Genomic DNA, 27342 nt, shown 5'->3' with positions numbered 1-27342 from the left:
GCAGCTGCCAGGAGGAGAAAATGATAAAAAGAGATGAGGGGAACCTAGAAATTAGGCAGGCAAGGCACAGAAGTTCTTGAGCAGCTGTGGAGTTGAGTCATCAGAGATACAGAGAATACCTGGAGTGGCAGGGCAAGCAGGCTTAGATATCTCACTAGTATTTGAGGAAAGGAGATAAAAGAAGAGGAAGAAAAAAAAAAGTTAAAGCTTTAATAGACTGTAAGTAAAAAGACATCTGCCTAGACAAGGTGGGAACATTGGAGAACTGGGTGCCCAGAGTATTTTTTTCCCTTGTTTTTATTGAGAGGATGAAAATTGTCCTTCTCTCTGGCTGATGTGGCCCTTAGGTATGAAAACAGTACGCCCCCATCTGGGGCCAACCAAGGAGGACATATTTAGTTAGCATTTGTCCTTCACCTTCCAGTTTAGTTAGCTTTAATTCAGGAATGAATAATTAACATCTATTGTTGTTGTTTCCTTTTGATTTGGTTAACTTTGGTCCAGTTTAAAGCCCCTATCATTGGCTCACCCATAACCTTATGATTAGTGACAATGGCTTAGGGCTCCTTATCACTTCCTGAAAAGCTGTTGTTGACTTGTTTCCAGTCTAGCCACTGAAGACCAGCAACTTAGAAGACAGTGCCACCAGCTTAGAAGCTGTCCCTCTGAAAACCCGTCTCCCTTGTAAAAACCTTTCACTCTCTGTGTATCAGGATGTTACTGATTCCTGATCACGACATTTGACTCAAAGGAGGCTGACATATTGATAGTCATATTTTCCAAAACATGACCCAGAAGTAGATGTCTGCAGGGGCCATTAATTCCCTTTCTTCCTGGCTAGCATCCTGTTCTAGTATCTCAGCAAAGATAGAAAATATTCACCCACACATGTAGCATGAATCTTAAAAGTTCTTATTAATAAAAAGAAACCTGAAGCCAGGTATTGGAGTCAATGCTGGAAGATCGGAGAAGCAGAACAAGCCACAGCTTCCTTACCTCGCCAATTCCTCAGCTGATCCTGTTTCCTCAGACTGGAAGCTTCTCAGTCCTCATCCAGAATGAATCTCGGCCGAACTATTGCTCAAAAGCCTAAAAGCTTAACCAGCTCTAGTTCCTGGTCCTCATGCTTTATATACCTTTATGCTTACTGACATCACTTCCTGGGATTAAAGGCGTGAGTCACTATGCCTGGCTGTTTCCAGTGTGGCCTTGAACTCACAGAGATCCAGGTGGATCTCTGCCTCTAGAATGCTAGGATTAAAGGCATGTGTGCCACCATTTTCTGGCCTCTGTATCTAGTGACTGTTCTGTTCTCTGACCCCAGATAAGTTTATTAGGGTGTACAATATTTTGGGGAACACAATATCACCACACACACACACACACACATATGACCAAATGGATTCTACCAAGAGTAACATTGCATTGCATTTGGAGAAAAGTTGTGATTTTAGTCATTAAAAAATGACCCCCAAATCCATGTTTTAAAAGTTCCACTGTAACTTTCATTGACATCAGTCACTATAATTAATTGATTTCCTTCATGATGGGTAAACTGTTTAGCAATATTTTCATTTATTAAAAAACTAAGAATAAGTGAAAATATTGGTAAACATAACTCAATATTAAAAACTGTCATGGAGCCTGTGAAAATTTAAGCATCTCATTAGAAGGTGCTTAAAACAGATATAATCGGGAAAGTGGGGGTGGTAGAATAATGTGAACCTATAAAACATAGAACATGTTGGGGTTGGAGAGATGCCTCAGTCATTAAGAATACTTCGTGCTCTTGCAGAGGACCCTGGTTCTATCCCCAGCATTCACAAAGCAGTTCAGAGCTGTTTATAACTCCAGTTCCAGGGGATCTGACTCCCTCTTCTGGACTTTAAGTACAACAGACATATACATACATATATATAATGTATGTATATATATGTATATATATATATATGCAGTCAAAGCACTCATACACGTAAAAATAATTTTTTTAATCAGACAGATTGTCAATGACAATAAAAGATTAGGAAACTTGGTTCCTAAAATCTAAGTCAGTGTTCTAATCATGTCATTAAGTTCAATTTTATATAAGTTCAGCTTGATCTCTGTGGCCAGAAATGAGAGAATCGAAATGCCTTGTGCCTCGGTTTCCTTCCTTATAACATGGGAATAAAAGTGTCATAGGGATTAAGATACGGAAATGAAGTACCACAGAGTGGTTGAATTTTCAGAAGTAGTAATTATATTTGTAAGGATGATGAGAATAATGCAGTGGATATAAATATCACAAAGCAATAACTTTATAAAGTGCTATAAGAGACCAGGAAGTCAAAAAAAAAAAAAAAAAAAAAAAAAACCATTACTGATCCAATCAACTGCCCAGATATCCTTCTAAGATTTAGAAGACAGGCCTATTAAAAATCTCTGGGGCTAGTTCCAGAGCATGGAGGGAGACAAAACCAAGTACATTTAATAAAAATGATGAGGTGGGGGATATGTTTCAAAGGGCAGGAGAGCTCACCTCATAAATATGAGACCTTAGATAAGATCCCCTGAACTCGCACGCCTTTAATCCCAGCACTCGGGAGACAGAGCCAGGTGGATCTCTGTGAGTTCGAGGCCAGCCTGGGCTACCAAGTGAGTTCCAGGAAAAGGCGCAAAGCTACACAGAGCAACCCTGTCTCGAAAAACCAAAAAAAAAAAAAAAAAAAAAAAAAAAGTGGGGTGTGATTATACAACTTCATTACATCCATCACTGGTGTTGCAGGGTTGGAGGGTGTGGGGGTATGGGCAGAGATAGGACAGTTGCTGAGGTTTACTGGTCAACCAGCCTAGATGTAAAGGGTGAAACTGCAGGGCAGAAACTGATAGAGCAGGGCACCTGAGGTTCGCCTCTGAACTCTACAGGTATATGCATGGACATTCATTCCTCTGTGTGTGTGTGTGTGTGTGTGTGTGTGTGTGTGTGTGTGTGTGTGAGAGAGAGAGAGAGAGAGAGAGAGAGAGAGAGAGAGAGAGAGAGTCTAAACAGTTATGAAGTTCCTTGAATAAAAAAAAAAGAAAACTAAGTTGTGTTACAGGAGATCCTGTTTCAAAAAACAAGCATGAAAAAGACTTGGCTATGTCAAGGGCATCGTCAAATATGAGATCAAACACCTTAGGCTTGATGTCTCTCTTTTCCTTACATGGGAAACCTTTGTACAGGATGTGAAAATCAACAGGTACCTTCCCAACACCATCATTCCAGGAAGTTTTGTCAGCATCCATTAAACAGTTCTCCTAAGTGTTGTTATCATTTTCTGTTTAGGTACATAATCAGTCCTTGCATCAGTGGGGAATAGGTCATGACATATTTGAGTTCCCAATGTACACCAAGAGGTAAGAAAGGGGAAAAGATTTCTACAAGGCTAGACAATGTAAGCATTCTAAACATGATCAAGATTGAACACAAGAGTATCAATTAGGGTTATTCCAGTCAAAGCCTGTACCATCCTCCAAGATAAACAACTGTTACTCTGTCCAGACAATGAGCATAGGAAGATGAAATACATTGCTCCAACTCATGGAAGAAGGATCATATTACTACCAGTCAGCAATTGTAATTTCAGAATAAATATCATTGTGCAATACTTATATACACATTCTAAGTCTATTCTCCTACCAAATAAATACATTTTGATGTATGTTTTTGTCCCTGAGGGAAGAATGTCACCCCACAGGTAAAATAGTAGACTTAGTCTTGAAACCATGCCTGCCTTGACTTCTGTGCAGACTTTCTTCACAGCCTTCAACATGATGCCACTAAAAGGACATTCCCATCCCAATTTCATGGCCAATTTCTAACCAGAACTGTGTCCCATATTGTACCATTCAGAATCACAAGATTACTTGGAAATCACTGCAATGAAGTGTTTCCCAAGGCACAGGTGGGGACTGGTGAGTTATGAGTCAGAATAAAATCAAAATACAAAGTCATAATGAAATTGATCTTTCTTTCTTCATGACTTTACTTATCAATCCTTCATAACACGATTTTTTTTTTTTTGCTTTGGGTTCAGAGTCAAAGAGTGTCAAAATCATTGTCAAGACTCTAGAATCAGCAAGCCTAAATCAGAATGCTGTTACTATTGCTAGTATTGCTTAAAGGATGCCTAGGACAAGATCCTAAAGGACTCCCTTTCCCACAGTATAAGACCTTCCCTTACTTTGTTGGATCAAAAGAAATAATCCTTTTCTGGAGGGCAAACTCTCCTTAACAGTGGCTATTGAAACTTTCTTGCTAGCAATATGGCACTACACAGTGGATGACAAGAGATGAAACGCAAGAATTTTACTGATTCAAATACTTCACAGTGGCAGAAAACACATCCATGTCCTAAACATGCAGATGAGAGTTTACAGACAGAAGAAAACAATATTTTATTCTATCAAGACTTGAATGAATAAACTGTTAAATGAACCAAGAACGGAACACCATATGGAAAAGACCGAAAACACACAAATGAACAAGACATAAACTTTGGTCTTTGGAAAAATCAGAATATTTACATTTTACTGAATGCGTATTTTCAGCAAATATTTATTTAATACCCAACATTTTGCAGGTACTTTGCTAGGTGCTAAACCAAAACAACCATATTTCTCCCCTAAAAGTAAAAAAAAAAATTTCTAGCAGTCATATGAGATATAGATTTTAAATTATTTTTAAATTGTTATGTATGTGAGTTTTTTTCTGCCTGCACACATGTCTGTACACCACATGCATGCCTGAGGCATGCAAGACCAGAAGAAAGCTTCAGATTCACTAAAACTGGAGTTACTGATGTTTATGTGGAGCAATATGGGTTCTGGGAAACTAATCTAGGCCCTTTGGAAGAGCAACAAGTACTCTTAAATTCTTAAATTCACCTCTCAAGCCCATAGAATTAAAATTATTTTAAGTGACATAAAGAATACCATGACCATTAATGTAAATGAAGGATAAAATTAAGGAGGATTCAGGAAAAGAGAAAAGGGAACATTTCATTAGAAAATATTTATTAACACATCTTAAAGTTTGAATGAAGGAGTTTATGTTTTACTTCTCATCCAGGAAGAACACAGAAATGACCAACATGGCTGGGAATATTAAAAAGGATGCCATCCAGAGGTAAAGCAAGAGAAGTAGAAAGAAGTCTAAATCCATTCCAAGGATCTTGAAGAATGAAAAACTGGAAAGAAGTATGGTCATAGTTGCATTCCACAGAGACTGTTGCATGGACAGAGCACTGAAGAAAGAAGACATGAGAAAACACCTAGAGGAATTGGGGGCAAGCCAAACTGGATGTAGTAATGTCATCTAAGATGCTATAGTGGACATGATTGGAAGTGTGTATAAGTTTTGGACATAGAACCAAGAGAGAGAGAGAGAGGGGGAGAGAGAGAGAGAGAGAGAGAGAGAGAGAGAGAGAGAGAGAGAGAGAGAGAGAGAGAGAGAGAGAGAGAGAGACAGAGAGAGAGACAGAGAGAGAGACAGAGAGAGAGACAGAGAGACAGAGAGAGAGACAGAGAGAGAGACAGAGAGAGAGAGACAGAGAGAGAGAAAGACAGACAGACAGACAGACAGACAGAGAGAGAATGAGAAAAAAATTGCAGACTTTTTTTGGCAATTGGTAAAGGAATCATCAAGATGAATAGTAAGGTTTTGGTTTGAGCAATCAATTTGAAATAAAAAAGAAACAGTGAGGAAAATGAAGAAAAATTCTAAGTGATTAAAGTAATAGCACAGGGCATGCTACATTTGAGATGCCTATAGGATGTCCTGAGAAAGATATCAATCTTCATATCCCCAAATTTTCCCATTCATAAAAATCAATATCCTCACAATGTCCTGCATGCCCCTTTGTGACTCAGGCCCTTACTGTTTTCTTAGAATTATGCCCCACATTTCACTCTCATTTCCCTCAAAGTGGGCTGTCATGCTCAATGATGGCAAACACATCAACTGGTTCTTGCCTCAGAGCCTAACCCTGAACTTTCTCTCTGCCTGGGATGGATATTCATAGCTTTACCCATAGTTCAATTCCTTACTTCCTTCTGTTTGGATGCCACCTGGTCATCAATGCATTTTCTTACCACTTTGTCATGAGTATCCCCACCTTCCATTGACATCTCCCTACTCCTCTCCATAAATTTGTCTTAATCTTATTTTTATAACCTTTTATTATTGCCTATTGTCTGTCTCCCTCAACTAAAATGTATGGAAGCTCCATGAGATATAGAGTTCCATGTCATTTGTATCCAGTGATATATACCAAAAGATGGGTAGTGATTAACAATTCTGAAGACTTGAAGAAGGTCTGAGAATTTACCCTACTGGTTAGCTGAAACATTAGCCAGTCACCATTTGGGGATGTTGAAATAAGCCAGGCACCAAGGTCAGGCAAATGACTTAATTATTTTGTAACAATAGCTAGTGTGTCAATATTTGTATCAAAGTCCAATTTCCCAAAGATGATGTAAGGCGGGCCATATGACATCTATGCAGAAAGTGTCCTGTGCTGTGAGTAAAGGACACCAAACTTAAAAAAAAAAAGTAAGTCTAAGTCGTTTTAAGGAACAGTAACTCCACCTTAGTGCTGCTCTGAAATATGTTCTTTATTATTCTAGACAGTAAAAGAAAAAACTTACCTTTCGTGACAAAGGAACACATTACTTCATATGTCAAGGCTGTTTGCTATACAAACATCCTGGAAAAGATAGTATGAAACAAAGTAATGAGTATCTCTACTCACAAGACAAGCAGAAACTTGAAATAGAGAAGTACCATCATGCATGGTGGATACTCAGAACATATCAGTTAATGAAGGGTCAATCCTGTGAGTTACTTATTACTGTTACATCAATTTTCAAATGCATAAATTGAAGCAATCAGAAAGTGAATCAATTTTCTAGAGGCGTGCAGCTACTCTAGTAAGCACACACAGCCCCAAGACAGGGAACTGAGGAGACCAGGAGACAGGGAACTGAATCCTCTTTATCTTTTACCCCACCCTGCAATCAACCTGTCAAGCATTAAGGAACACATGGAGACTAAAGAGAGAAATGGGAAAAAAACAAAAAACAGGAATGGAAGAAAAGGAAAGAATGGAGAGTGCCTTTGAACTCTCCACTTTTGCTCATCCGTTCAGAACTACAGAGGAGACAGGACTTTTGATCTCACCTACAGACAAGAAAACCAGGCTCAGGAAAGCAGAGAGCATTTCTCAAAACCTGAAAGGATGTCAGGAATCAAGTTAACTAGCTTTTCCTGGAGAATTTGGGTCCAGCCTCTCCTGCCCTGTTTACTACTCAGATAACGTTTCCCCAGCCTGACAGCCGCACAGAGTCAATCAATAACCAAGGATACCTATTATACAGCACAGTGGGTGGAGCCTATGCTACCATCTGTCTACAAGACCACTCCTCAGTTTCTGAGGAGAAGTACAGTGCAGAGCTCCTGACCTTTGCGCCTGGATCTGCAACCATGAAGGTGGCAGCTATCTTTCTTGGTGTCTTGGTCCTGCTCAGTTTAGCAGGTAGGTGTGTTTGCATATTCTTCAAAAATTAGTAAAAAAAAAAACTTTGATCTATTGCTTTACTGAATATATCTCCTGGAAATTTAGATAGTCTAGTGTTAGCTCATTGGTGCCAGTGAATTGAAATGAAGTCAATGGAGTGAATACCAAGAAGAAGTATTTCTGGCGTGAATTACAAAAAGAAGTCATTTCTAACATAAATGAGGAAAGCATTTCCGTAAGACGTGCCCAGAGATAGTCATGGCCTGCTCTAAAACAAGGCTGCTACTCCATTAGGGATGTGGTAGAGACGAAAGGGTTTCAATCTAAAATACCCTTCTAACTCTAGAAATGGTTACTAGACTAAGGCCAACTTACAAAATTGAAATTCTTATGAACTTGCATAAAATAGGTAACAATGACTGCCATTTAGTTTGCATAAAAGTCACATTTTGAGTGATTAGAAGTTTGATGTTTGATCTGTAGGATGTTTAGAAAGAAAACATCCTGTTTAAACCGGTGAAGGAATGCTCGAACTTACCATGAGACTGTTGGGAGGCAATTCTGGTTGAGATGGGTTTGACTTTTGTAAATGGCATTGATGGACACTTTCCCCTCCTGCGGCTCAGGCAGAACTTTGACGAGAGCCATATCTGTGCTGAGCTAAGAAGGGGAAGGCTACTGTTTGTTGTTTTAGATAAATATTTATAGAAGAAAAGGGCCCTTTGTCCCACCTCAAGCCTAATAATTAATATAACTAGATGCCTGTAATAAGCCCCTGCTCATCAATTTTTAGACTTGTTTACATTCTGGATCCAAAGGGACCCTAGCAGCCTCATCTTCTCTGATGAATCCCCGTGTTCTTTTTCATTTCTTCAGAGATCATTGACTGAAAATTAAGTTTCAGGAACATTCTCCTTTGGGGGCTATCAGATTAGATTCCTTTCCCTGGTAAACTCATCTACATTCACAGTTGCCATCTGCTCTTTTTTTTAAAAAAAATAGTAACTTTTTGATAGTATAACATAATTACATCATTTCCCCCTTCCCTTTTCTCCTTCCAAACCTTCCCATATACCTCCTTGCTCTCTTTCAAATTCAATTTTCTTTAATTGTTGTTACATATAAGCATATGTATCATATGCTTTGATGTCAGCAAGACTTGTTTTCTGAAGAATGGAATCTTTTTTGAACTGCATAAATACCCAAAAGACAACACGGACCTTTAGTCAGTCAGTGTAATGCACCTGTGGGAAAAAGTTCTTTGGGAACCGATGGTGAGCTGGCAGAAAAGCCCCATTTTTAACACTATTTACAAAAGGAACTTAATTACATCCCAAGACCCGATGGCTATTTCCCATACTGCCACCCACACCCTGAGGTACAGATATTTCTAAGTCACTGACTGAGATGAAAATTCTATGGACATCCAGAAGTTGTCTGAATAATTAGTGCCTATACATTTCAAACTCTGAGTACATAATTTTTATTCTCAAGGAAGTGGATCAAATTTTCTGAAATGCCAAATTGAAATGCTCAGTAACAGTCAAATTTTTACTTAATCCTTTTCAAGATCTTAGCAGGCAGGGAATGGAGAAAACCTATCCAGTGTCCTTGAAAGTCTGTGGAAATAAGAAGTGGGAAGTGGATAGTGAAAGCAGAGAAGCCACTGTAAAAACTGCGTTCTTTTGTAAGTAAGAATAGATCTGGCTTCTTTATTTGGGATTCTAGTTGGCATGTCTGATTTATGTTTTCTAGGTAACACTACGGCTGACTTCGCGGGCAAAAAGGTAAAGAGAATTGTATAATTTTTCTTGTTTCTTATAATTTATAATTTCTTAATTCTCTAATTTCCTATGTGAGCTGTTAGAGAGGTGAAGGAAGGTTCCCCAAGTATTGATCCATGAGGAATGAATAAGTGTCAGCAAAACAGAGCTGGTGGTCGACGTCCTGGAACGGAGGGGTGATGACGCAACACCCAGGAACTGGAATTCAGGGTCCAAGAATGACTAGCTATGTGACTTTAACTCAATTCATCACTTTGTGACTCTTCCATCGTGGAAGAGTGGAATGATAACCTTACAAGATAGCTATTGGGTAGATCAATGAATGGATAATTGACAGTTTCGATTCTGGGGTGAGACTTTTCCACTAGAACAATGCATAAAAATAAGACAGTGCCCTATGAAAGGTGTTTAATAATAATCAGCAAGGAAGACTACCCTGTTAGCAGCTTTCCTTCAGGAAGACAGCATACCAGGAAATGTGAGCTTGAGAGTTATCTTCTTCTTCTTCTTACCAAACCTCACCATAGCATCATGATGTAAGTTGGGAACTGATGTTTTCCCAATTTGCAGATGAAGTGACTGAGATCAAGGGCGGAATTAGTAGACAGCCATAACTTGACTTTAAATCAGATTTTCTGATTCCAGGGCAGATTTCTTTTGTTGTTGTTATTGCTTTCTTATACAACATCCAGTGTCATTATCCTAATTGAAAAAAATTAATTTAAATTTTTAAAAATATTTTAAGATCAAACATTGAAAATGATAGAAAGTGACTGTTTTTAATTCTGTGTTTAGGCTGATTGCAATTATGGAGTTACAGGATGTCCCAGGATTTATGACCCTGTGTGTGGGATGGATGGAATTACTTACTCCAATGAATGCACCCTGTGCTCTGAAAACAGGTGAGGATAAAATCCAATTTATAAGTACTTATTTTAACTTACTTACCATTAGAATTTTACATATGTTATCCTATTGAAACCTAGGTCAATAAATAAACCTTTCTTTTCATAAATTTGGTATGATAATAAGATTTAAAAATCGCTTGGATGATAAAAGCCCTAATTTTCTTAGCAATATGGTTAATAGTCTAGATTTTCAAAACGCCTATACATACAAAATAACTTTAATCTGAAAAAAAATGATGCTCGACAATAGCTAAAATGGTATTTTCTAATGCTCCCCCAAATTAGCAAATGTGAGTTATATAGGTTTTAGTGAACAGAAGTATATTTTATAACATGTATTCATGGGAATGAAATCTAGGCTCAATGTAGTTTAATCTTCTGACGTGTTTAAAGTTGGGGAACAGGAATCACTCAGGACACTGGGACAAATAGACGTATCGGTTTTTCTCTTGCACTATGACCGAGCAGTCAACCACGTGCCAGTTATTATGCTTGTGTCCCATGTGTTTGTGACAGAAACAAACAAAACAAACACCAACAACACAGCCCACCTCATGAGCATGTGTAAGAGCTTCTTATACGTGATGGAAATTAACAGCAAAAAAAAGTATAAAGGGTTATGTGACCAAGCAAAAATGGCAATATCTTCTAACTGAAAGGGCAAAAAAAAGTTTAATGGAAAAAAATGCCATTTAAATGAGACTGAGTTTCAACTAAACAACAGGGATCCCACATGGGACGGGAACAACTTAGATTTTCTAGAATTGACTCCATGTTAAAGACTTCAGCTCAGGCTCAAGTGACTATAAATTGTCACTATTCCTCTGCATGAATCTCCTCCCTGTAATACAAATTCTCTTCTGGGATGGCTTTAAAAGAGTTCATTAAAGTCTCAGAGTTTATCCAGGATTGTAGACATTTTAGTCCCCAAACACTAGGCATTCAGCTTTACGGTGAGGATGCTGCCAGTGTGTAAAATATGCCAGGCATGATAGCACATGCCTGCTAACCCCACACTGCAGGCCAAGACAGAAAAAAACCTGAGCTCTAAGCCAGTCTGTTCTTTCACCTGTCAGCCAGGGCTACAGGCTGAGCTCCTGGCTCAGGCGTTTGGGGAGGAACAGGGGAAACTTGTAGAAAGAATACATTTGAAACCACTTGTTAATTTTCTCATGACCTATGTTGTTGACATTAAGGTCAAGCATCATTATTTCCATCCACAGGGAGGAGGAAAGCCCCATAGCACCCTTGAGACTTGTGAAATCTCCAAGTGTAAGCTCTGAAGTCTGAAGGCCTCTATTTAGAGCAAAGCATTCGGAAAATATGAGCAAAATGCTGAACACGCTCTCCTTTGACCTTTTAACCTACTGGTTGCAATTAGCTCTTTGTATTCTTTCAAATACGTGTAAATGTAAGAGGCACATTCCACTGCCTGAAAGTGCAATGTTTTCCCCTGTGTTCTGAAATAACATTTATGTCTCGAGATAGGTTTGTCTTTCTCAAACGTAAGAGGATGATCTGAGGTTTCTATAGTGCCTTTGTTTCGATTGCCCATTAAAAGTCACACATACAAACAACAAAAAATGGACTCAGCGGGTTGTATCTGTCTATTTGTACACACACACACACAATAATAATCAAAGAAAAAGAGGCTACCAATTTGAAAGTGAATGGGTAATGAGGGTTTGGACAGAGGGAACTTGAGAGTCGTTAGAGAGGAAAAGGAATTATATTTTAATTAAAAATGTCATCTTTTGAAGTTGCACAAAAATGACCTGTGTGGTAACTATTACTCGAGCCAGGCTCTGGGTCTAACGACTGGGATTTGAAACACCAAACAGGCCTTTCCTATGAGAGGTCCCATGTGTATCAGGCGCCTGCCAGGCTTGTTAAGTCAGGACATCATATGTCTTCTACGCTTTGTCGGAGAAGCTCTTAACAATTCTTTTAAATAGGAAAGCAGTGACTGACAGAACTTTCTGTGGCACTAGAAGTGTTTTCTGTCTGTGTGGGCCAATACAGAGCCACTGGCCAATTGTGCTAGTCACTGACTCTGAAGCACAGATAGTATACTGAGAAACTGAAGTGTTGATGTTGTTAAACTTTTAAGTGTAAGTAACCCAACGTGGCTAACGAGCAGTGTGAACCAAAGTGAACAGCACAGCTGCGGATAACAGACTTATATAAGTGACTTTGAAATCGGCATTATTATAAGTTAATGTTAATGTTAAAGTGAAGAAACAATGGATCCAGAAAATGTACATGTGAAAATAGATGAGTATCACATCTTCTCCAATAACAGAAAAAAATTGTTGCATTCCAGTCTGTTCAAGGAAACATTAACTAGAAAGATAACGCTAGAAGCTGTCTTAGAACTAAGGAACAATTACAGAATTAAAGGACATTTAGATTTTGTGAGAGAAACTGGTTTGGTAAAGGAAACATGGGAAGGACAGAGAAGATTTTATCTAAAGAGGCCTCAGTATTGGCTGCTGTTATGAGACTCAAGATGACGTGACAAGTTCAAGCCCCCATCTTCTAAGATGAAATGTTAAACAGTGAGCAGGCCCTGCTGTAACCTGGGCACCAGCTAAGATTTCCATATTGTTAGTAAGTTTGCAGCATCTGCAGTAAAAGAAACAGTGTTGAATTTGAGATTAATTTCAAAGTAATACCCCATTAGATCTGTAAATAGTAATGATAGAAACGTTTACTGTTCTGTCGTATCCCATGTAAACACAATAGAAAGCAACAAATACTCAGTAAATAAGTGAATGAATGAATGTATTGGAAAAAGGGAAAACTGGGAATAAAACATAAGCCTCTCTTTTTTTAAAAGGGGAAATTATTTTTTTAACTTTCATTGTCATTCTCCCATAGTCACTTATTTGTGCCAATGAAGTTCAAGCTGACTATTATTTGTTTTCTTCAACTCTTCTACAGGGAACGCCAGGTTCCTGTCCTCATTAGAAAATACGGACCTTGCTGAAAGTCAAGATTTTGAACTCTTTTAAGACTACCACGATGCTTGGCTAGCCTGTTTGTTGAATAAATGCATCTGAATAGACCTTGTTCTTCCCAAAGCTTTCTGATCAAAGGCGTGGGTGAATATCTTGGGGATAGGGAACTTGGGAAAGATCCAGACTAGACTGAGCTCCACCAGTTACTTCCTCACACCTGTAAAATCAGCCATCAGAGAAAATGACAACGCACAGCTGAGCACAAACCTGTGCAATGAATAGAGTGAAGAATATATCCCATGCCATGCCCAGGAAGTCATCTGGCAAGGAGAAAGGGGCCCATCTACCCAAGGAACTGAGTGTGAGCGTTTTGTGTGGCTTGCTTCGTTTGTGAGCCACCAGAACTCTGCAGGGTTCCTCTTGTCTTGTGAGTAAACTTGGAAAAGTAAAATCACTTGACTAACACCACAGCCAACAAGCTGCAGGGATGCTCTTTTAGATCGGGCCTGGCCTGAAGGTCAGTACTCCTGCCTTGAGCCACAGTCACCTCATGTGGATTATGCCTTGACTTTCTGCAATAGGAATTCTAGATCATGTCCCCTATTTTAAGATCTTCTGTGTCTAAATTCAATAATAATAAATAAGATAGAAACAAGGAAATATTCCCAAGGGGGGAAATATCTACACCTACTTAACAAAAATAAAAGGAGAAGCAGCTTGAGATTCTGAGTCTCTAAAAAATTAGTCTAAGACGGAGAGGGAGTAGAGAGCTAACGCAAGCGGGACTGTGTCAGAATCTATAGTACAGTGGGGAATCGGTCAGCCATTGAGCTGAAAATAATCAAGGCAAAGTTTTCTACACTAGGGAAGCTGAGTTGTCTAGTCACCCACTTCTGAGGATATGCCAATATTCCTGTCTTGAAATTGAACTCTGACCACTAGAGGGTGATGTAGTCTAGCAACTGACTCAACTGAAGCAGCCTGCCGGCTCTCACTAAATGCCTCGCTAACTCAAGTTATGGATGCAAGATGGCTTCCAGCATCTTATCTGTGATGCTAGAGGACACTTGAAGGACACCAAACATTAAAGAAGTCTGTGATGGTAAAATCAGTTTAATCATTGAATGTTTTAAGTTGTCACGTGTAGTTAGACCAGTCTGCAAGTCCACAAGGAAAAAAAAGATCTGTGTTTTTTAAAAATATATATATAATTTTATAAGTTAATCTCAAATCATATATCTTCAATGGCTTTGCTTCCTGGGCCTATCAGAAGGCACGTGGATTCTATGTCCATGTCTGGTGGTTACACTTCAAAAGGGTGGATTCATGAACCAGAACATGCTTAAAAGAGACTATGAGCATTGATATCAATATAAAACTTCAACCTATGCAGAGCAAACCAAATAAAATTGGCTAACAGGAAAACCCCTTAGTACCAGGAGGGTCCTTCCAAACAATTCAAGGGTTAAAAATATCGAACAGCGCAACTCTAAACATCTGTATAATACACACACACACACAAACACACACACACACACACACACACACACACACACACACACACACACACACACACCAGAGTTCAGAGAACATTGAGGAAGAAGTAGAAATAATATAAAAATCAGAGAAAGAGGAGTTGTGTGAAATGCTATCTGTAGTTACCTATACAAGACCCGTACAAAGTTGCATCCATCAATATTCCATTATTCATGGGGAAGGGGCTCATGAGGTCACATCCCTCTCTGAGAAGCTATTGACAGCTAATGAGTGTGAAAGGAAAGTCAACAACACTCATTAAACTTAGGTCATATTTTTAAAAGTATAATAGAGGTGTTTTGATATCTGTGCTTTAAAATATAATATATTTCTTGATTCTCTGAGAACGTTATATGTAAGCAATATATTCTGATCATATTTACACATCCTCAGCTCCTCCCTTCCAGCTCCTTCTGAGTTTCCCTTTCCTAAGTGTCCCCTTCCAACTTTATGCCCTGTTTTTAAAATAACTCACTGAGTCCAATTAGTGCTGCTTATATATTCATAAATGTAGCACTATCCACTGGTACTGCCAGTCTACCAAAGACTACACCCCTAAAGAAAATTGATTCTCCCTCCCCTAGGAGCCTTCAGCCATCAATAGCTCCTCATTTAGGAGTAGGTACTTCTGTGGTCCTTCCATATTTATGATGGAATGTTGATTGGTTTGATCTTGTATAGGTAATCACAGGTGCTGTGGGTTCCTGAGGGCAAGAAACCTGTCATGTCCAGAGAACAGTTTCCCCTAAGTCCTTCCTGACCTCTGGCTCTTAAGATATTTCCACTCTCTGCTAGAAGAGGGAATATCCATTTTCTTCAATGAAGTGATATGGGGTGTATCAACCTCATTCTAGGGCAGGACCCATGCTCAGGAGCAGTTGCCCATACATACAGAACTTCACGTTTTATGGTGACTTTTTTCTTTTGATTTTTGTTTCAGTTCTAATTTTTAAGAGAAAGAAAAAAACATGAAGTTGGGAGAGGGTAGAAGTAGGGGAGAATCTGGGAGGAGTAAGAATGTAATAAATATATACTGTATGAAATTCTGCAAGAATAAATAAAAATAAAACTATCCACCCACCCTTTTATGTTTTCTGAGCCCGGGGGAGGGAGGTGCAACATTCATCTATGGCAGAGCACTCCACACAGACTTGTTCTCTGTACCTTCACCAGTTGGGAGTCTCTGTATCAACTACACAAAGATGCTTCTTTGATAAGGACTGAGAGCAGCACTATTTATGGATATAGATATATGTTTTTGAAATCAATTTGATACTATGTCCACTTAGCAGAATAATACTAGCAGGTTTACCTCCAGGGCTTATAGGTCCACAAGTTTGGGTTTTGGGCAAGATTTACAGTACTAAGACTAAGTTTCCTCGTGTGGAACAGGCTTCAAATTCACTCTGAAGGTTGATTACCCCAGTAGCATGCAAGCCACTACTGCTTCCTGTCATATCTAGTCAGAACAGTCAATTAAATAAGATGCACTAAAGAAACAAGAACACTATGTATGGAGTAAGATGAGTGCAGGGAAGAAAAGGCAACATAGGGACAGGAGGTGAAGCAGGAGAGTAAGAGGGGCAGTATCATATAGAGCATGGTAGACTGTGGTCTCAACATTGGATTTCATCCTAGATAAAGCAAAAGGTTCATGAGAGATTTTAGGAGTAAAGAATACAGTACTTTAACAAATAAATATTATCTTCAAGAACAGATCACAGAAATGATAAATAAGACCAGTTAAAAGGCAGTTGAGTTATTCCAAACTACAGACTGAATATAATGACTTTGCATGGTACTGACTTTGAAAATGAAGGAAATACTTAGATTGTATTTTAGGTGTAAAAGCTATAGGGCTAACATGATTTGGATGAACTGAATGGCTGAGGAGAGAGCATAATCAAGAATGCCTCTAGGTTTGAGCCAAAATTAGATGGATGAATCACAGAGAAATACACTGACAGCAAAAAAGGAGGCAACAGAGATTAAATTTTGATGATGTTTCATTACCTGGTGTGGAGATGCAGAGAAGGTAATTGGCTATCTGTCTGGATACAGGGTAGAATACACAGAGAAATGAATTTGTAATTCTTTAGCATGTCCATTGTATTTAAAGCCATGGATAAACATAACTACTAAGTGTGGATGAATAAAAAGATTTGCTCACATAAAGATGAGATTTAAAAAAAAAAGAGTGACCTGTTAAATGCATAAAAATAACCATACGAAATCATGAAGGACACACTACAGAACATCAGGTTTTTAAAAGAATGGGACCTAATGCTACCGAGAAGTTTAATGATGGTCTGGAGGAAGGTCTGGTGGACATTTTCACAGAGAAGTCACCAGTGACAAAGTCAAGAACAATTTCGAAGAAATAATAATTAAACTAGGAGGCTACCATGGAATGAATTGGAGAATGAACGGGAAAGAAAGAATGGAGTAAAGATAGCTATTTGAATAAATTTTGCTGATAAGGAGGAGATAATTAGGGCTGTCTATGGAGTAAAATGAAGTCAATGGAGGCTCATAAGTGTTTTCAAAGCATGTTTGAGTCTCCCATACCTGCAGCTGTATCCTAACATTGATCTCTTGAGCACATAGTCAATACAAAAAATGGAATCTTCTATTCCATGTTGAACATTGTTAGCCATTTTATTTAGTATCTACTCAGCTGTTGACTCCTGAGATCAATCATCTCCAGATTACAATGGTGGTTGATGGACCTTCAAAGATTTTGCCTACCTTTGCAAAAAGGCTTCATGTAATACATATGATGCTTATCTCATTCTGTTTCACAGAGTTAGAATAGTAACTGAAAAACATGCAAGCTTTCCTAAAGGGGTAAGGATGGAAAATTCATCCACACATAGTACAAGGGTCAGGCACAGCTAGGAAGGTTTTGGGTAAGTCACAGAAGATATATACAATAAAGTGAATGAAAACAATCTTCCAACAGATCTTAAATGATAGTTATTGCTTGAGTGAAAATAGCTTGCATTAGTGGGAAATACACTCCTAGAGATCAAGTCATAAATTTATTAAAGAAAAATCACAGTGCCAGGATTAGGCTACCTACCTAGGAATTACGAACTATAGAGGACCTTTAGCTGCCCAAAACAATAAAGACCATTGTCACTGTTGTTGGTTGCCCATCAGATGGTAAGGTCCTACTGCTGAAAACTGCTGCAAAGAACATGGAGATATTAAGTTGAGGCTGAACTGGAATTTTCCCACTGCTTTCCAGATTTCAGTGCCAAAAGTTGCTTTGCAGGTTCCTGGGGGAGGGGGTCATGGAATGAGAAGCAGAAGAAGGAAATAAGAGTATCACTATAAGTCTCATGAACTGTTAACAACATCATGAAAATGATGATGGTGACTTTTACACATGATTTATCTTGCCTTTTCTGTTCCATTTGTATGTGTTAATCAGTTGTTTCTTATTTATTCTCTTCCTTTTTCTACTCTACATTATACCAGAAATGGGAAGTAGGCAATTTTACAACTTAGTATTTAAACTATAGAATATTTACAGTGAGATCATTTTGGCTTATATGCAAATTTGTCCATTTCATTACATAATAGTATGACATCATTGTTATTATCATTGAATAAAGTTTAAATCAGAATAGATAGAAGATGGATGGCTGAACACCGCACCACCAAAGAGTGAGCTTTGTTGATTATCTGTCTAATAGTTGTCAGTCCTAGACTCTTTCTTTAGTATGGTTGTGGTTTTTGTTCGGTTGGTTGGTTGGGGGATTTTTTTTGTTGTTGTTGTTTTCCTACTGTGAAATTGGCAGGAAAAGGAACCCGTAAACTGTATTTTCCAGGTTCCCTGGACAGTCAGTATTAAAATGACATAGAATGAAAGAAGGAAGAAGAAAGTTATTTCATTTCTGTTGTCTGCGGAACACCAAGAAATGACAGCAGCACCCATGGAGTGTCACCTAGATCCCAGTACAGCACTCGCAGTTGTGGAAAAATCATCATCATCATCATCACCACCAGCAGCAGCAGCAGCAGCAGCAGCAGCTCCTGCATCTCTGTTCAAATGCAAGGATGCAGTCTCGGCGCCTTCATCAGACAGCTGCCGAGAGCGGCTAGGCTTCAGTCCAGATTCAATAGGAGCTTCTGGTTTTGAGCTCCAGCCTTTCCCCTTTCGTTCTCCCTTTCTGAGCTTATTGTAACCGACTCTCTGCACTAAATCCCTTTTACTTGAAGTATCAAGAACGTTCTATAGTTTCTGGGGTTGACACCAGCTGATACAGATATGAATGCCAGTTTTACAAAATATGTAAGAAAATAGTTTTCCAAAGCTGGGACCTCTTTCTGGTAAGTCTTACCTATCTGAGACTTCAATTGTTTGGGAAATTAGGCTTCCCACCCATCCAGGGAGAATGGGGCCTAGTGAAGGAGCAATTATGTGATCTTAGGCAAGTTAAATTATTTTTCAAAGCAGGTCTTCTTAAAAATGGAATAAAAATGTAAGTTTGATAAAAGAATAGATGCAATTATAGAAACCATAAATACAATTACAATTACTTGTTTCTGTGAAATTTTGAATGATTTCAGAAAATGTAAAATCAATAGGACAGGTGAAGTTCCCTGACTACTATGAACGTTTAGAAGTTTCTATCTGTTAGATACCTTATTCTCTACCCTCCCTTTCTCTCTTGCCATTTCTATCTCTGTCTCCACCTCTCTACATTATTTTTCATCATTTTAAAAATTAACATGAAAGTATAGGTTCTATTATGATATCTTCCTATCATGTGCTTTGCTCACATTCACCCTCCAGTACCAGCTCTTGTTCATTTTTCTTCTATTGTATCTTTCTTTTCTCCTACCAGATATACACCTCTGATTTCATGTCACACACACACACACACACACACACACACACACACACACGGGGCGGGGGGAGCCCACAAAAGCTTCCTAGTGAGATCTGAGCTTGCTTTACACAGCATAGCTGCATTAGGGGGATGGCTTGATCATGTGTAGGGTCACCAGGTGTCTGGGATGGTCTTCACTTGGCTGTGCTGGGGAGAGTCTTTTGATCCATCCCTTGGCATTCCTTTAAAAGTCCTTTAGTAGAGACAGAAGGGGCTGGTGGGTTTTGACCCAGGTCCTCCAGAGCTATCCTATGTTTCTGTTTCTCTTCTTTATCCTTCTATTACATATTTATCACGTCACCCTCCTCAAGCGTACCCTGGGGGAAAAAGAAGGAGCTGGTCTCCCTCAAGAGAAAGGGAGAGAGAGAGGGAGGGAGAGGGGGAGGGAGAGGGAGAGGGAGAGGGAGAGGGAGAGGGAGGGAGGGAGAGAGGGAGAGAGAGAGAGAGAGAGAGAAACGTATATGCCGTATGTTTCAAACCCTTCAGAACTGATATTCAAATATCACTTCATTAACTGGAGATTATATTATACCAGAATAGATTCTTGACAGATCTGGGAACTTCTGAAGAACATGACTAAGGAAAAACTTGCTCATACTAAAGGTAAAGCCAATTGAAGATGAAGCTCTTGTGGTGATGGACCCCCAAACAGGCAAAAGCCATTGTTCCGTCTATTGAATCAGAATCCTTTTAAGTAAAGATAAAAAGGATGAAAATTAAAGGACATGGTGGGTCTGTGAGATAGTGTAGGGAGGGAGATGCAAACCCCAAGAAAAGAGAAAAACACAGATTATACTTTCCCACCATGCAGAAATGCCCCATGCCCACATGCTGCTAACAGGGAGTCTTGTGAGTCTTACGGTATATGTGTTATATATGATACAGATTCTGCATATGACAGCAAGCATGCAAACTGAATTTTTCTGAGTCTGACCCAGATATTCAGCCCCTCCAGTCTCATCTAGGACAACTTCTGATAACTGCAGTCAAACAACATGTCCTGCGCACCTATGGCTGAGACTGCTTATTCATTACAAAGTGAAGAATTTTGAGCTGGATGAAAGGACCGCTATCAAGGGCACAGGGTGGGGACACAGCAAATCAAAGGAGGAAAAGGGGAGGGACTGGGGACTGGTGCCTTTTGGTACCTTCTACTTCCAGCATAAGAAGTCAATGTAAATAGAACTTCTTAAGAGTCAGTTTAAAATCCTAGGCATGAAGAAGCCCAGCTAAGCATCAGGGCAAGTTATCTTCAAAGGAAAGATTACCATTGTTCTACTGTGATTTATGAACCACTTCTCACAGATCCACCATCCTCTCTACCCTTACCACATTTGACTGCACTTCTACTGCAAGAGAATGAAGCATGTCTCTGCCAACTGTGTCTCTAAAAACTACCATGGTTATTCTGCCTTTCTGACTAGGAAAGATATACTTGCCAATGTATGGTTTTAGAAAATTATAGAGACTTCCCTCTCAGGCATAAAATATCAGAAATTTTGCCTTTTATTAAATATTCCCTTTTTATTTTTGAGTAGGTGTTTTAATGGAGTGAAATGATTTACATAGAATCAGAGCATCCATGTTTGTTTTGTAGCTTTGCTCATTGTCAGTATAGATAACACCGGGCCAACATAAACAATACTCTACAGATTAATCAATAAAAACTAATAAATTATGAGACACAATTATGTTTACATGATTTCGTTTCACAATTCACACCTAAGTGTAGCACGAATTTTAAAGGGTCTCATTAATAAAATCAAACCTGATGGCAGGTACTGGGGTCAATGCTGGAAAATCAGAGAAGCAGAACAAGCCACAGCCACTTCATCTTGCCAATTCCTCAGCTGATCCTGTTTCCTCAGACTGGATGCCTCTCAGCTGAACTGTGCTGCTCAAAAACCTAAAAGCTTAACCAGCTTTAGTTCCTGGTCCTCATGCCTTATTTACCTTTCTGCTTTCTGCCGTCACTTTCTGGGATTAAAGGCGTAGTGAGTCACCATGCCTAGCTGTTTCCAGTGTGGCCTTGAACTCACAGAGATCTGCCTGGATTTCTGCATCCCAAGTAATAGGATTAAAGGCTTGTGTGCCACCATTTTCTGGCCTCTATATCTAGTGGCTATTCTGTTCTCTGACCCCAGATAAATTTATTAGGGTGCACGATATATTGGGGAATACATTATCACCATACCTAAGTAAATTTGTTTTAATATTTCAGATTATGTTGATGAAAAAGAAAACATAAAATTATTTAATCCCATGATTTCTTTTATCTTGTATATATCACTCAAATGCTAAATTCTAATTTGCGTTGATGTTAGAATTGCCTCTAACAGTTGATATGACAAGTTGATATGATATTTTCCACTGGTATAACAGTGCCACAAATGTTATGGCAGTAACCAACTACTTTCTGGTTGGATTTAAGGCTCACTTCATGAGATGGAACTACAATGGAACTAAAATGGTCATAGGCCCTAGGAGAGAATCCAATATTATGGACATAGTATCAAAACAGTTCCTGGAGACTTACTGTTATACCCACAAATAAATACATTCCTCAACCCTCATTAGGGAAGCTTCTCCTTGCAGTATATGACAATTAATAGGGACCACCAACTGGTCAATGTGCTGAGAACAAGAGCCTGCAGGGTGTTTATTTCTAAAGGGTATGTGCACATCACACACCTCCCTGACAAGGCTCAGCATCTTCATGGAAGAAGGAACAGAAAGATTGTAAGACCCAGAGGTGATGGGTAACTTCAAGGAATAGTGTTTACCAGACACAAGACAGTTGAATATATGAATTCACAGTGATTGTAACAGCGTGACTGAGACCTGTACAAGTTTAAGTCAGGAAAAAAAACAAAAAAACCCTCCCAGCATGCCCAGCATGGAGAGGGTAGGCAAAAATGTAGTGTATTTTCCGTGATATTGTTGAGTGATTCGTACCAAGAATGTTCAGTTCTAACAGAGATAGAGAAATAAGTGCTCCCTTTGAACATCACTAAGGCAGGGGAGACAGGGACTAGGACAGAGGGAAGACTCCTAAACATCCATTCAGCACTTGATTTCTGGAGAAGCCAGTAATCAGCCTCCAGGAACAAACAAGGGTAAGGAAGAGTTTTCACTGTGGAAAGATCCATTTATCAGTGAGGACAGTTCTGAGGGTGCATTAGTCGCTTCTCATCACTGTGACAAAACACCTGGGAAAAGAAATCCAAAGGAGGAAAGACTGATTTGGACTCATGACTTCAGAGATTTGAGCCCATGTGGGTAGCTCCATGGCAGAGGTGAGGCAAAAATCAAGCAGCAGCAATTTGAGATAAAGGAGCTGTTCATCTCACAGTGACCAGGAAGCAGACAGACAGAGAAAGGAAGAGATTAGAAGAAAATTATACTCATTAGAAGTATCCTCCCAGAAACCTATCTCCTCCAATCAAGCCCCACCTTCTACAGTATATAACACTCCCCAATAGTTCACTCAATTACAAGCTCATCAATGGATATTTTTCCATTAATTGTGACAGTAACCTCATGGTTTGATCACTTTCCAAATGTCCAACCTCTGAATCTCGCATTTGGAATCAAACCCTCAACATAAGAGTTTTGGAGGGATGTTTCATATGTAAAACATGAGAGGCAATTTTCATTGACCTACAAGGGGTGAACTGACTTAGCAAAACACATATCTAGTTAGTGTAACCCTGGAAGCCCTTAATTGTTCCAGTGGAGCTTCTCTTGGAATTCAGAAGTCCTCAGGGTGTACCTTGGGGTTCTTTGTGATGCTCCAAAAGACCTTGACAACAACCAATCAAGTTTCCATATAACTTTCTACTCATCCTTTCAAATGAAGGGAAGTTCCTGGATCTCTTGTTTTTTCCTTCCCATAAGTGGAGGACAGAGGGTTAAGCATCATATAGAAATATCTGTTATTCTCAACTTTTTATTTCTACCTTTTGGAAGTCATCAAACCCTTAGATGTTTGAATTCTTTATGAAAAAAATGAGATATAGAGGAATACCTATTTAATTTTATCTCCTATTATGCCTTCACAGACAGAAGCCAGTTGGTCATACTCTAATATAACTACCTTCAGGTTGTCAAAGTTCACTAGGATCAATTGTTCACCCTGAAGTAAGAGAGATTACTTTACACGTGAGAAACAAGCAGGTGTAAAGGCATTAGGACAAGACTAACCGAAATATATACATATGAAGAAAGTCACAAAACAAACACAAATTAAGTACTATGATTCCTTGGGCTTAGACCACATGCTAGATTCCAGGTTAACCTAAGTACTCACCTGACTCAGTTTCTAAACCCCATCTTTACTTATTTTCCTTCTGTTTTCTCTCTTTCTTTGGGTGGAAATATCTCTTGCTTAAGTAGAGGAGGAAGGTAGTTATAGATATTTACATCTCTCTTCAGATCAACTTAAATTTAATAGATATGTGCCCCTTGCGGCACATCGATAATTTTTTTTTTTCGAGACAGCATTTCTCTTTCCTGAAACTTGCTTTGTAGCCCAGGCTGGCCTCGAACTCACAGAGATCCACCTGCCTCTGCCTCCCGAGTGCTGGGATTAAAGGCATGCACCACCACCGCCCAGCTGATAAATTTTTATTACTGCTTCAAGAAAACTGTACTGGCCCAGTTGTTGGAATTGGTCAGGAGAACCCAGAGCACCCAAACAATGCAAGCTTTAACCAGTTTTCTTTGTCACCTACCAGAACTAGAGGCTCTATTGATGAAGACAGCATCCATGCTACTATTATTTAACTAAATTGACATGATCCAATTGCCTTCTAAACATCAATGTTTATATGCATAGACAAAAATCTACTCTCATAAAAGGCTTTCTCTGAAGAAAATGGTAGTATGAGATACAGGGAAACATACTGGAATTGAGCTATAAAGTTCTACAATACTGGCTAGATTTCAAAGTGGTGGAAAGTATCATTCTGGCTCCTGGAGGAGAAAAGACATCAATATTCTTACCCAGCTATGACTCCTGTGAACCACAGAACCAACCTGCCAGGTAAGATGTTCCCACCTGTAAAATAATTTCATGACTGTTATAGAGGTAAACAACTATTCCAATTGGATTCGAGTCTTGCTCTCCAGGAGAGGGCCCATTCCTAGTATTGCAAGCCCAATTAACAGCCCATGCCTAACATCCTAGGCCCAAGGAAACAACTTATTACTGTTGTTTTAACTAAGTGATATGGCATCAGACTACATTATAAATATGTATAGATGAAATATATAGATGAAAATAGACGAAAGTTATTCTTGGTTTTAATCAGAGAAGCTTCTTTTCATAGTGAATCACGGTGAATATAGAGAATCAAGGCTCCTCAAGATGCTGAGAATGACTGATGGGTGAGGGCCTAGTACCAAACAAGACATCTAAAGCACACCCTCTAAAGCATGAGAAACTTTATGAAAGAGAGGGAAGGATGTAAGAGACACAATAGAGGGTGAAGGGTTATGAAATGCCATCCTCTACTTAATTTATTTAATATAATTTTAATTTAATTATATTTATTTAATATAATGTCTACAACTAGGAATTAATTGACAACTTCAGCTACTTACAATGGATCTGCAGAAAACTGACCCTGTGAACAGTCTTGTGTAGGGATGAGCTTATGGAACACTACCTTTCACTCTTGGACTATTGGTTATTGATAGATTCTTGGAGATAAAGAATTATTGTCATCAGTCATATACCAATTGCTGAGCCCAGCAGGCTCCAAAGGATAGCTCCAAACTGATGGCCACACAGACAGCCCTGGTTAAGCTCAGTTGGTCATAACAAAACAAAACTAATAGACATGAATGTGTGGAAGAGATTTGTAGGGATGGGGGGGGTAAACACGAGATGAAAGAGGGTCAGATGTGGGGGTGATCAGTATCCTTTATGTATACGTACGACAAGGTCAAAGAAAAAAAATTAACTGATAAGACATTTGGAAGTTGAAATATAGAAAACTGACTGTAGTCACTTCTAAGACAGAGTTGTATGTTTATTTGCCCACAATCATTAAGAAAGGGCAATTGATCAACCAGAGTTTTCATTTCCTCAGACCTCAGCCTGAAGAGTTTTACATTGCATGTTATTATGTCTGTGTGTAGAAAATGAAGAAGACAATTGATCAGATCAAGAGACACTTGTTTAAGGGACCTTGTCTATTTTCCTGCTAATATTAGCTCACAAATGAATTCAGTTTCCTAGTTTCGAAAAGGGTGACATTTATTCAACTATAAAGTAAATGCAGTATTGTTAACTTTCAATACTTAAACTAGGGATATCTAAGTACAGTGAAGCATATGAAGATTTACTTTCCATTACTAATACTAATGAGCAGGTCTGTGAGATGACTACACACATGAAACGGGGACTCAGATTAAGTTTTCTTTGAAAGGATTTGCATAAAATTAAATTTTTTCTTATTCATTGGTAATTTAACACATGAATACAATGTATGCAGATCACTTCCGCTATCACCCTCTGCTTTCTCCCTCCAGCTCTTCCCAGTACCCCCTTACTCCTTTCCTGATTTCATGTCTTCCTCTCTTTCTCTCTATGCTTGCCACTCTTATTTGATAACTCATTGAGTCCAATTAATGATGCCTACAGACACATAGGTATAGGGTACCACCCACTGGAGAACAGGAAAGGACCATGGGCCACACCTCTGAAGGAAACTGACTTTCTATCTTCCAAAGGCACCATCAACTGCCAATAGTTCTTCAGTAAGGAGTGGGTCCTAGTGAGTACCTTCCCTGTCTATGCTGGAGTGCCAACTGGCTTGATCTTGTGCAGGTCTTGTGTCAGCAAGCACAGCTGCTGTGAGTTCAGGAGTGCAATGGCTCTGTCATATCCAGAAGGCTTTATTTTACAGCCATCTTCTTCAACCATTCACTCTTGCAATCTTCCCTCCCCACATTGCACAGTGCTCCCTGTGCCTTGTTGGCTATGGGATGTGTTAGAGGTGGCTCATTTAGGACTGAGGAATCCAGAGTCACTTATTCTCTGAACTTTTACCAGTTGTAAGTCTCTGTATTAACCACCACCCACTGTATAAAGATGCTGCTCTGATGAAGGCGAGAGTGGCACTAGTCAATGGGTATAGGAATAAATATATAAAAGGCAGTCTGACACTATATCTCTTTAGAAAAATAATAGTAGTAGGGGCTGTGCACAACATTTCCTGTGTGACATTGTGTAATTAGCATCCTGCAGCAAGCCTGTCCTCAGCTTTCACTTGCTCCCACCTTTACTGTGGGATGTTCTGTATGTCAAATATGTTGCTCTGGTTAGTTAACAAATAAAACACTGATTGGCCAGTAGCCAGGCAGGAAGCATAGGCGGGACAAGCAGAGAAGTGAATTCTGGGAAGTGGAAGGCTGAGTCAGAGAGATGCTGCCAGCCGCCGCCATGACAAGCAACATGTGAAGATGCCGGTAAGCCACAAGCCATGTGGCAACTTATAGATTAATAGAAATGGGTTAATTTAAGATAGAAGAAGTAGATAACAAGAAGCCTGCCATGGCCATACAGTCTGTAAGCAATATAAGTCTCTGTCTGTTTACTTGGTTGGGTCTGAGGGCTGTGGGACTGGCGGGTGAGAGAGATTTGTCCTGACTGAGCCAGGCAGGAAAACTCTAGCTACACACCTTGTCTGCTTACCTTAGCTTCAATGTTA

General features: G+C 39.2%; 1 protein-coding gene across 1 annotated transcript; it reads left to right on the top strand.

The window, feature by feature from the left end:
• The first annotated feature begins 7501 nt into the window (after positions 1–7501).
• Spink1 (serine peptidase inhibitor Kazal type 1) lies at positions 7502–13216 on the top strand. The gene is made up of 4 exons (XM_052741443.1): positions 7502–7553; positions 9291–9322; positions 10115–10221; positions 13171–13216. The coding sequence occupies exons 1-4, from the start codon at positions 7502–7504 to the stop codon at positions 13214–13216; spliced, it is 237 nt and encodes a 78-aa protein (XP_052597403.1).
• The last annotated feature ends 14126 nt before the right edge of the window (positions 13217–27342 follow it).

This window comes from Peromyscus californicus, unplaced genomic scaffold (genome assembly GCF_007827085.1).
Source record: "Peromyscus californicus insignis strain IS unplaced genomic scaffold, ASM782708v3 Scaffold_17__1_contigs__length_78620276, whole genome shotgun sequence".
Lineage (NCBI taxonomy): Eukaryota > Metazoa > Chordata > Mammalia > Rodentia > Cricetidae > Peromyscus > Peromyscus californicus.
Note: the sequence above shows the minus strand (reverse complement) of the source record. Positions and strands in the feature narration are given on the sequence as shown.